Source organism: Fundulus heteroclitus, unplaced genomic scaffold (genome assembly GCF_011125445.2).
Source record: "Fundulus heteroclitus isolate FHET01 unplaced genomic scaffold, MU-UCD_Fhet_4.1 scaffold_248, whole genome shotgun sequence".
Taxonomy (NCBI): Eukaryota; Metazoa; Chordata; class Actinopteri; order Cyprinodontiformes; family Fundulidae; genus Fundulus; species Fundulus heteroclitus.
This window is the reverse complement of record NW_023396659.1, coordinates 138,434-150,000: the sequence shown is the minus strand read 5'-3', so window position 1 is coordinate 150,000 and position 11,567 is coordinate 138,434. Positions and strand designations below refer to the sequence as shown.

Sequence of the window (11,567 nt, the reverse complement as noted above, 5' to 3'; positions counted from 1 at the left end):
TGCCGAAAGTAACAGAAAAATAAGCACTAAAGTCCCAAAAGTTTGCTTCTTCAGGGTATCTATGCTCACAATACCCGATCCGGTATTCACTAATATAAAAACAATCCCAAAAATACAATAAAGAGGAGAAAATAGGAAAAGAAAAGATACAGCTGATGTGACCGGCTGCTGCCTGTGCAGCGCCATCTTGGAAAAAAAAACACAAAGATGAAGAAAGATCATCTAGAGTAAAACAACAGAACTGACTAAATCTATCTGGATGTCCATGTTAGCATTTTGCCCTCTCCTCTATGTACAGGGGTTGGACAATGAAACTGAAACACCTCTCATTTTAGTGTGGGCGGTTTCATGGCTAAATTGGACCAGCCTAGTGGCCAGTAGGGCTGGGTATCATCTGGGATGAGCCGATTCGATGCGATTCTCGATACATAGCTCACGATACGATACGATTCTCGATATAGCTCAGCATGATTTGATTTGACTCCAATATTGATATTTACTACTATTAAATTAATGCTCAAAGTCATTCAATCAACAAAAACAGCCAAATATTCTATTAATGTTCAATTTATTGAACACTGTGCAATAAAGTGCATGTGGTTCAATACATTTAATATATTACAGAAACCAAAATTTTGCCCAGTTTTCTAGGACAATGTAGTTAGCTTATAACAACTTTTTGTGCAAAAGAAACCTAGAAAATGTTCATCTTCAGTTTTTTAAACAAAGAAAAAGTGCTACTATATTGCTTTTAACATACTGAAAACCAGGAGTGACACCCACTCTCACTAGCCTATCAAAATCTGCTGGCTGAAACATCAGTACTGAAGAAAAACAGAACAGAATGTCAATTTGACATTGTCAATGAACTCTTCCTCAAAAAAAAAAAAAGTGTAAAAAGTTACTAGAAATGCAACTCTACTGCGTAATATTTTTGTTTAGAAACAGTAGTTGGTCAACATGTTCTGGGTTAAGCGCACTTCTCTGTGCAGTGACTATATCCCCTGCAGTAGAAAATACACGTTCTGAAGATACACTTGTTGCTGGAATACACAGGTAGGTTTTTGCAAGACGTGACAAAAGTGGATATTCTGTTTGGTGCTCTTTCCACCAGTTGAGTGGATTGTCACCTGCAAGAGACATGGGAGCAGACCAAACATTATGGAAGTACCCATTATAAGCATTTTTTAAACCTAAACATACGACTATACATTTTAACAGGGTTAGAAAAAAATATTTTTCTAATTTTTTATAAATTAGTAACTTAGTGAAAATTTTATCAAATACATCACCTGAAATGTTTGTTGGCTTTCTCCTGCCTCTGCAACTACCCTCATGTAGATGTCCTGGCGTTCATCTTCGGAGAGGAAGGGGAGGGCCTTGAATCTTGGATCCATAGCTGCACACACATATAAAGTCTCTCTCTGCTGATCCTTGTATCTCTTGTTCAGGTCCTCACAAATGGCTGATTTTATTTCTTTCACTAATGCAGAATCAGATCGGTTTTCTTGAAAGTCATGGAGGAGCTGAGCATGAAGTGGTGCCACAACTGATAAGGTTGGGGAGGTTTCCTGAGACATTACAAGTGTAGCTGTCTTCATGGGCTTCATGGCATCCACAATCTCCTCAGCAGATGTTATGTCTGACTCACTGAGGGTGCAGACCTCTTTCTCTGTCTTCCTTACTTCACCAGATAGTAGAGTGGCAGATATAGCGGGTTGCTGCTCCAGGAAACGTTGGAGCATGTCATGAGCGCTGTTCCACCTCGTTATGACATCAGTTAGGAGTTTATGTTCAGGCAGCTGAAGTAGCTTTTGTTTTTGTTGCAGGACATTGCTCGCTGTAGCACTCCTCCTGAAAAAGCTGCTTATGCGCCTCACTCGTCCCAACAAACGGGCCACATTGGGAAGCTTCAGTGCGCGTTGTGATGCCAGGTTAAGAGTGTGGGCAAAGCACTTGAAATGCAACATACCAGTTAGCTCTGCTGCGATGGTCATGTTAGCTGCATTGTCTGTGACGATGGCTGGGTCTTTGGCTGCTATGCCCCACTCATCCAGCGCCGTTCTCAGTAACTCCGCTATGTTGGTCCCCGTATGGCTCTCATGCATGGCTCGCGTTTGTAAAACGAACGCCTTCAGCTCCCAGTCCTCGGTAATGAAATGACACGTGATCGTCACATATGATTCTGTGGCTCGAGACGTCCACCCATCACACGTCAGGGCCACTCTTGCAGCTGAACTTAGCGAAGTTTTGACACGTTCTTTCACTTCTTCGTACTTCTTCGGCACAGCTATATGGGTAATATAGCGACGGGTTGGGATGACGTAACGTGGCTCCAGCGTATTTACCATGTACCGAAATCCTCTGTTTTCAACCACGCAGTAAGGACGCAAATCCAGGCAGATAAAACGCACCAGTGAGTCGGTAATCCTGATGGCACGGGGTGAGGTAGATGGAAACTTATACGTGGCGTTGTCCAAAGTCATTTGCTACGGGTCTACGGGTTTCTGTTGCGTCTTTGGTGCTGCTAGCTTGTCAGCGTGGTGCCTCTGTAGGTGAGCCCGCAAGTTGGTCGTGTTTCCAGTATAGCGTACTACACCATTACAATACTTGCATATTGCATTTGTTTTGTCAAGTCCTTGGCTTTTTTCATTGACTTTAAAACCAAAATGTGCCCAAACGTCGGACTTTAAAGACGAAGGCGCATCAACTATTCTTTCAGCCATTATGCAAATTCTTCCTCGCTGTGAACAGTAACCGGGCGCTGTAACAACGCCCCCTAGGGGTAGGGTATATCGATATTGAAAACCAGAATACCGATATTAAATCGTTTTAAAAAAAATCGATATTAATCTTTATATTGATTTTTATGCACAGCCCTAGTGGCCAGTCTTCATTAATTGCACATTGAACCAGTGTGAAGGTCCAATTAGCAAGGTAAGAGCACCTTTTGCTCAAAATATTGCAATGCACACAACATTCGTGACATATCAGAGTTCAAAAGAGGACAAATTGTTGGTGCACGTCTTGTTGGCGCATCTGTGACCAAGACAGCAAGTCTTTGTGATGTATCAAGAGCCAGGGTATCCTGGGTAATGTCAGCATACCACCAAGAAGGACGAACCACATCCAACAGGATTAACTGTGGACGCAAGAGGAATCTGTCTGAAAGGGATATTCGGATGCTAACCCGGATTGTATCCAAAAAACATAAAACCATGGCTCCCCAAATCACGGCAGAATTAAATGTGCACCTCAACTCTCCTGTTTCCACCAAAACTGTCCGTCAGGAGCTCCACAGGGTCAATATCCACGGCCGGGCTGCTATAGCCAAACCTTTGGTCACTCGTGCCAGTGCCAAATGTCGGTTTCAATGGTGCAAGGAGCACAAATCTTGGGCTGTGGACAATTTGAAACATGTATTGTTCTCTGATGAGTCCACCTTTACTGTTTTCCCCACATCCGGGAGAGTTACGGTGTGGAGAAGCCCCAGAGAAGCATACCACCCAGACAGTTGCATGCCCAGAGTGAAGCATGGGGGTGGATCAGTGATGGTTTGGGCTGCCATATCATGGCATTTCCTTGGCCCCATACTTGTGCTAGATGGGCGCCTCACTGCCAAGGACTACCGAACCATTCTGGAGGACCATGTGCATCCAATGGTTCAAACATTGTATCCTGAAGGAGGTGCCGTGTATCAGGATGACAATGCACCAATACACACAACAAGACTGGTGAAAGATTGGTTTGATGAACATGAAAGTGAAGTTGAACATCTCCCATGGCCTGCACAGTCATCAGATCTAAATATTATTGAGCCACTTTGGGGTGTTTTGGAAGAGCGAGTCAGGAAACATTTTCCTCCACCAGCATCACGTCATGACCTGGCCACTATCCTGCAAGAAGAATGGCTTAAAATCCCTCTGACCACTGTGCAGGACTTGTATATGTCATTCCCAAGACGAATTGACGCTGTATTGGCCGCAAAAGGAGGCCCTACACCATACTAATTAATTTTTGTGGTCTAAAACCAGGTGTTTCAGTTTCATTGTCCAACCCCTGTAAATGATCACCAGATTATCTCTAGACATATGTGAGTCTAGTGATAATACACTATGGTTGTTTTGGCTTCATCTCACTTCCAAATCATCTCTAACTATACATACAAGTGACGCCTCTTCCTTTTACTGGAAGTGACAAAACTGGGTAAAATTACTGGTAATGTATCAAAAAGAAAACAGGAGGCTCCAGTTTTCATTTAGTAAAGAGAGTCATGACTTAATGTAACAGATAACGGTGTTACGTTACTTCCAATAGAACACAGTGTGTTACTACAACTGCATCAATAAAGCAGCTTTTCTTCAGAGCATGCTCTCCGCTGCAGGAGTTTACCAATGGGTGACTTAGTTTAGCACTATACTTCTTCAGTGGTATAATAGCTGAAGTGCATTCTACCTGCTGCTGTCTGCAGTGGAGGGACCCCTATTTAATTTACTACAAAGTCTGTTTTAGCTTGATATATTGCTGCAAGAGAAGATTTTGTTACAACCATTTATAGCTGGTTGCAGCTTGTTAATGTGCAATAATTATCAAGTTCAAAAACATTTTATTTTATTCTTCTTCTATGATGAACATTGAGTATAATAATAATCATCATATCTACATAATTATATTAAAATTGATAGATGTCTTGACTCTAGACTCACTTGTGCCACCACACACTAAAATGGTAGATTAGTGGACAATGTTTTCAGATTGCTGTTTTTCAGACTGCTGTTCACCCTGATGACACACGACTGCGTCACCAGTTTCACCACAAATCACATTGTGAAGTTTGCAGACAACACAACGGTGGTGGGCCTGATCAGAGACGACAACGACCAGGACTACAAAAAGGAGGTGGAGCAGCTGGTGGGCTGGTGCAGAGACAACAGCCTGATCCTGAACGTGGAGAAGACGAAGGAGATCATCGTCGACTTCAGGAAGAACCGGCCTCCCCACGCTCCACTGGTCATCAACAGCTCAGCTGTGGAGTGGTCAGCAGCACCAAGTTCCTGGGGGTGCACATCACAGACAACCTCAACTGGTCTGTGAACACCACATCACTGGTGAAGAGGGCACAGAAACGCTTGTACTTCCTGCGGAGGATGAGGAGAGCTCACCTGCCAACGCCCATCCTCACAACCTTCTACAGAAGCACCATAGAGAGCATTCTGAACAGCTGTCTCTCTGTGTGGTGTGGAGGCTGCAGTGCCTCTGACTGGAAGAACGTGAGGAGAGTGGTGAGGACAGCAGAAGGGATCATCGGGGCTCCTCTTCCCTCCATAAAAGACATTTCATCTCAGCGCTGTGTGTCCCAAGCCCGTAACATTATCAGGGACCCCTCACACCCCCACCATGGACTGTTCTTTAAATGCATTCTTGCACTAATGCCTTTGCACAATCCAAATCTGTACATAAAATGGTTTTGTATACTGTGACTTTCTCCTGCATTGCTTACATTTCAATTGTTTTATACTGTATTTTAAATCTACTGTTTACTTTTAAATCTCTGCCGCACCTAAAACTGTAATTTAACTTCTACTGCAATTTGCAAGCTGTATGCAACGAAATTTCGTTCTGTACGCACTTTGTGCATACAAAATGACAAATAAAGTTGTCTAAGTCTAAGATTTATGCTCCATTCATTATTTATTCATTATTATGTATTTTATATTTGACACTTGAACTCTGAATTCTTTTTAAAGTCTCACTAACAGGAAAGTCGTCCTAATGTTTTGACATCTTAGATCCCATAAAGTAAGTGAATAGCTCCTTTATGTAGTCAGTAGTGCTGGATGAGAACGTTATGGAGCAAAGGCCTCTTGTGTTTTACAGCCAGACCTATCAGCTCTGAGCCACTCTGAGCATTAAAGCCACTCACACCTGCAGATGGAGGCAAAGGTGAAGGCCGGCTCAGCTTCAGGTAAGCTCCACCTGCTACCAGGCTCCACTTTGCCCTCTTTCACAAGGCCATGGCTGATGATCTGTGTGTGGGTGAGCATCAGTGTTTGGCTTATGTGTGTTATGTGTTATTGGTTCAGGGCCCAAAGCTGCAGTCTGCTATAGCAATGTGAAAGGTGCTGCTGAGATCAGAGCAGAGCTGGGAGAGCAACAGGCTGCTGCTGAGGGTGGCTTTACTTTTGCTCTGTTTCTTTTTGCTGCAACTTGATAAAATCACCTGTTTCCTTTTAATTAGGAACTCAGTAATCAGTTATTATTTCCTGAGTTACAACCTTCAGTCAATCACTCTGATGGTGAACATGATTAAATGATCAATCATGGTTGATGATGAAATCCAACTCCACAAAATCATCAAGTAGCATTTAGACAGCAGCTAAAGCCTCTCAGCTGAAGTCTGTAGCCTGGTGTCTGTAGACAGGATCAAATACGCTCTTAATGGAACGTTTTCTCAGCTCTGTTAACACCACTTAGTCTCGGGGGGGGGGGGGGGGGGGGTTGATGCGTCACCTTGTGCTTGAATTCAGGTGCACATAATTACCTTACATGTAATTTAGGTGTCCACTTTTAAGGGTCATTTTAAGAGACTTGTAACTGAAGGGGCTTCAGCTCAGACTGTCATTCCTCCTGTTCCCTCTAAAGGAGCCCTTTACACTCTTTATTGATGCATTTTTCCTGTCTGTTTATTGGTTCAGCTTGAAAAGCTGTAGCGTTCACTTGACCCCCGTGACCAACATATATGTACAAAACCTGAGGTTGTATTAAGCTACATGGCTTAATAAAAGAATCAGGTTACAGCATCATTTCTTTTAGATTTCTAGATCAAACTGATTTAGCCCGATTACATGAAATTATAACCTGGATTTTTTTAAAGAGCTGTATAGCATATTTTTTCATTTCAGAGGAGCAGTCCTGCTATGGAAGAACTGAAAGATGTGCAAAACTTTCAGGGTTCTAATTTTATTGCCATGAAATTATTTAGTAAAATTATTATTTTATTTCATTTTCTGCAGTGAGATTTAACACCAGCATGTAATAACCCATGTAGTAACCTGTAGTTATTAAAGTATTTCTGATTCTGATTAAAAAAGGAGAGTAATAATGTCGGCAGAAACTTACAACTACTTTATAACTTTATTCAGTGATTATTTGTACATGTGGGGTCTGTTTCATTTGATCCATTCATGTGGGTCTATCTAGTAACAAAATCTATTTTACAAGAATAAAGCAGCAGCTGAATGGACTCAGGAAGGTGGAGTTTTGGTTGCAGCAGACAGAATTTCTGCAGATGAGCCAAAGTCAGAGCAAACTGGATTTTCCTCAGAAATCTGGCATGGACCACAGAGCTGTTTACTTGTTGAGAAGGTGCAATATTGAGCATAAATGTTGTGAATAGAGATTAAACAGACGTGATTCTGCTCATATCAGGCAGTCTTGGTATGTTGGAACAATCACAGGAGAACGGTTTTGTGTTTTTCTGTTTAACCCACTAACTGGACGGTAAAGTGTTGACACTCCTCTTTCACTTTTTAACCAAAGGAAAACATCTCCACTTCTATGTCTAGTCAGTTAAAAATGAGACGCAGTTGACTGGATCCATTCTCCACCGCTCCACCAGCCCAAAAAATGAACATAATCTCACTCTTAACTTTCCCTAAAAGTTGAGAGGTGTGATGATAGCGGATCTAGTTTGCTGAAATCTTTCTCTTCTAACTCTGTTCCAGCACCATAACATAGTGGAACAAGCCAAAGGGCTCCTGAGAGACACTGGGAGACCATTGAGTGTAAATTTTCATGGCAAGATTGAGCCGCTGTATTTAATTCTGTTATGAACTAGAATCAGGCAAACCCAGTATTCAAACCAAACAAGCGAGGTGAAGGCAAAAAACAGGATTTAATAGTAAAACAGGGACAGGCAAGGCTCAATGGTCAAAATGGCAGTCCAAAATCCGGTACACAAAAGGCAGTCCAAAATAGGCAGAGGTACAGACAGGGCAAAAGCAAGCTCGGATAACCATGGGACAGAATCAGATCGGTAAACCGGTAAATCAGTCAGACAGGGCAGGAAAAACAGATCAGGGAACAGGCTGGCTCAGAATCAAAAAGGCTCTCAGGTTAGCATCAACAGGTCAATCAAGAAAGGAACGCTGGAACAAAACTCACCGTGGGCTCGTTAATGATCTGGCGGAGAACTAAAGACTGAGGCAGAACTATATAGTGAAGTGCACAGGTGAAATGGAGTGAAAACTAATTACAAGGAAACAGCTGAAACTAATCAGAGGCAGGGAAGTGACTGACAGAGAACTGAACTGATAGGTAGGTGACTGCTGACAGGGGAGTGACAAGCTAATAGGGTAAAAACAGGGAGGTGAGCTGGCAGGTGAACAGAACGGAGCTAAAAGCTTACAGAACCCTAACAGATAGTATAGAACAAAGAACAAAATCAAACCACAACAAAACTCAAACTATTCCATAATTCAAAACTAAGACAGAACCTAAAATCATGACAAATTCACTGTTAGTTTAGTTTTTCTCATACGCTCTGAACACATCACTCGCTCCTCCTCCACACCAGAAAGCGCTCTGGCGCTCACACACATCAACGAACCCATGCGCTTACTTAAAGTTGACGAGACAGCGAGAACTATGGCGACAGCGAGAACTATGGAGATAGCAACTCCAAGGGTTGAAGATGTCAGTGACAGTCGTAGACACTGGCAGACAAACATAGTTGTGGACTGTTTCAGAGAACAATGAAGGCTAACCTATTACTTAGAGGTTAGGAACTGAGCAGCAGACAAACCAAGGTTGTTCAACCATGACGCTCATCTGGGCTGTTTTTCACACAATGTTTCTGATCTTCTCTGATTTATTTAGTTTTTACAAAGAAGTCATTTACGGCCCAGATTACCATCACCAGCGGACCAGAAGTGGCCCACAGACCATCAGTTCAATAGCCCTGACCTAAAGAGTGATTTTCTAAAGAGGTGAATTATGGGTAACAGCCCAATGAGTGAAGAGCGGTTTAAAGTTTAAAATGTGTCTCTGGATGATTGAATCTTTCTAAAAGATCAACATCTCTAAATACCAAAAGCTGCAGCAGAGCTGACCTGAATGAGCTGAAGATTTAGAAATCTGATAGTTGAAATAGTCCAAAGTATAAAGGAAGTAGTTAAAGGTCCAAAAACGTCCAGAACCGAGTGAATAATGAAGAATAAACCGGACGGCAATAATGCTGAATCAGCATCAGTCAATGAAGACATCTGGACTCACCGAGCCTTTCTGCAGTTCCTCACAGCTGGAACCAGTCTCCGTCGTCCTGATTCTGATGTGTTGTACTTCTCCAGGTCCAACTCATCCAGAACCTCGTCTGACATCTGCAGCATGTAGGCCAGAGCTGAGCACTGGAACAAAGAGAGCTTCTCTGATCTGTTCTCTGATTTCATGAACTGTTGGATCTCCTGATAAACTGAGAGGTCCTTCATTTCCATCAGACAGTGGAAGATATTGATGCTTCTGTCAGGAGAGATTTCATAAGTGTTCATCTCCTTCAGGTTGGTGATGACTCTCTGGATGGTTTCTGGACTGTTCTCTGTCTGACCCAGCAGGCCTCCTAAGAGTCTCTGGTTGGACTCCACAGAGAGGCCATGAAGGAAGCGAGCAAACAGGTCCAGGTGGCCATTTCTACTGCTGAGGGATTTATACATGATTCTCCTTAGGAAGTCCTCCAGAGTATAATAATAATTTTCTCCCAGGAAGTTCACCACCACCTGTGTGTTCATGCTGGTGAAGCAGTGGAACATGTAGACTGCAGCCAGAAACTCCTGAATGCTCAGATGAACAAAGCAGTAGACTGCTTTCTGGAAGATCACGCTCTCTCTCTTGAAGATCTCTGTACAAACTCCTGAGTACACTGAGGCCTCTGTGACATCCAGACCACACTGCTGCAGGTCTTCTTGGTAGAACATGATGTTTCCTTTCTCCAGATGTTCCAACGCCAGCCTCCCCAGCTTCAGGAGAACTTCCCTGTCAGCCTCCATCACCTCCTGTGGACTCCTCCCATGTCTTCCATGGTACTTGTTCTTCTTCCATCTTTTCCAGACCAGCTGGAAGCGTGTCGTCAGCTTCTTCTGACTCCTCCCATGTCCTTCATGGTACTTGTTCTTCTTCCTCCTGGTCTGGACCAGCAGGAAGTGAGAGTACATGTCAGTCATGGTCTTGGGCAGCTCTCCTCTCTGCTCTGTGGTCAACATGTTCTCCAGAACCGTAGCAGTGATCCAGCAGAAGACTGGGATTCCACACATGATGTGGAGGCTCCTGGAGGTCTTGATGTGGGAGATGATTCTGCTGGACAGCTCTTCATCACTGAACCTCCTCCTGAAGTACTCCTCCTTCTGGGCGTCGGTGAAGCCTCGTACCTCTGTTACCCTGGCAACACATGAAGGAGGGATCTGATTGGCCGCTGCAGGTCTGGAGGTGATCCAGACCAGAGCCGAGGGAAGCAGGTTCCCCTTGATGAGGTTTGTCAGCAGAACGTTGACTGATGACTTCTGTGTGACGTCAGAAACAAGCCGACTGTGGTTGAAGTCCAGAGAAAGTCTGCTTTCATCCAGGCCGTCAAAGATGAAGAGAAGTTTGTGGCGAGCCAGCTGCTCTGCTGGGAGCTTCTGGAGGGTTGGATGGAAAACATGGAGCAGCGTGAGAAGACTGTGCTGCTTACCTCTGATCAGGTTCAGCTCCCTGAACGACAGCAGAACCACCACACGGACATCTTGGTTCTCCAAGCCCTCGGCCCAGTCCAGAGTGAACTTCTGCACTGAGAAGGTTTTTCCAACACCAGCGACGCCGTTGGTCAGAACCACTCTGATGGGTCCATGTTGGTCAGGTGAGGCTTTAAAGATGTCGTGGCACCTGATTGGAGAGTCATGGAGGTTCTGCATCCTGGAAGCTCTCTCCAGCTGCTTCACCTCATGTTGGGTATTAACCTCTTCACTCTGTCCCTCTGTGATGTAGAGATCAGTGTAGATCCTGTTGAGGAGGGTTCTACTTCCTGGTTCATCACTTCCTTCAGTCACACGTTCACATCTCCTCCTCAGACTGATCTTATGTTCCTCTAGAACCTCCTGCAGACCAACATCTGCTGGAACAGAGAAGAAGAGACAACTGAAGGAAAAAGCTGATTTAGTGATGAAGTTGAAGCAGAAACATCTGGAACATCAGGAGGTGTCATCATTAGAAGGTCTCTTAGTTCACATGATTTGATGCTAACCAATGGGATCCATCCTTAGAAGCAGAACCTTGTTAGATGGTCAGACAGCAGAGTTCTGCCTCTGCTTTGTGGCCAGTATCTGTTCTCTGTCAGGATCTGATTCACAAAGCAGATCAGATGAAGAAATGCTGAGAGAAACATGCAGCAGCTTTCAGCAACATGAACTCTTTAGCATCAGGTCACCATTGTCCTCATTTCTCTGCTTCTATCTGACCTTCTCCCACAAACACAGCAGCTACAGAAGAGGCAGAGAGACAGAAAATGGTTCCTGGCAGCATTTTCAGCCTTAATGAAGGAA

General features: G+C 43.8%; 1 protein-coding gene across 1 annotated transcript in view; it reads right to left on the bottom strand.

Moving 5' to 3' along the window:
• The window catches only part of LOC118559224 (NLR family CARD domain-containing protein 3-like), a 42,747-nt gene extending 31,407 nt beyond the window's left edge, over nucleotides 1–11,340 (bottom strand). Inside the window, exons 1-3 of the mRNA XM_036129897.1 lie at nucleotides 11,270–11,340; nucleotides 10,145–11,137; nucleotides 9,274–10,063 (exon numbers count right to left, since the gene is read on the bottom strand). Coding sequence (XP_035985790.1) covers nucleotides 9,274–10,063; nucleotides 10,145–11,137; nucleotides 11,270–11,282 — 1,796 coding nt within the window. The 5' untranslated portion in view covers nucleotides 11,283–11,340. The remainder of the gene's footprint in view (nucleotides 1–9,273; nucleotides 10,064–10,144; nucleotides 11,138–11,269) is intronic.
• Between the last annotated feature and the right edge of the window lie 227 nt (nucleotides 11,341–11,567).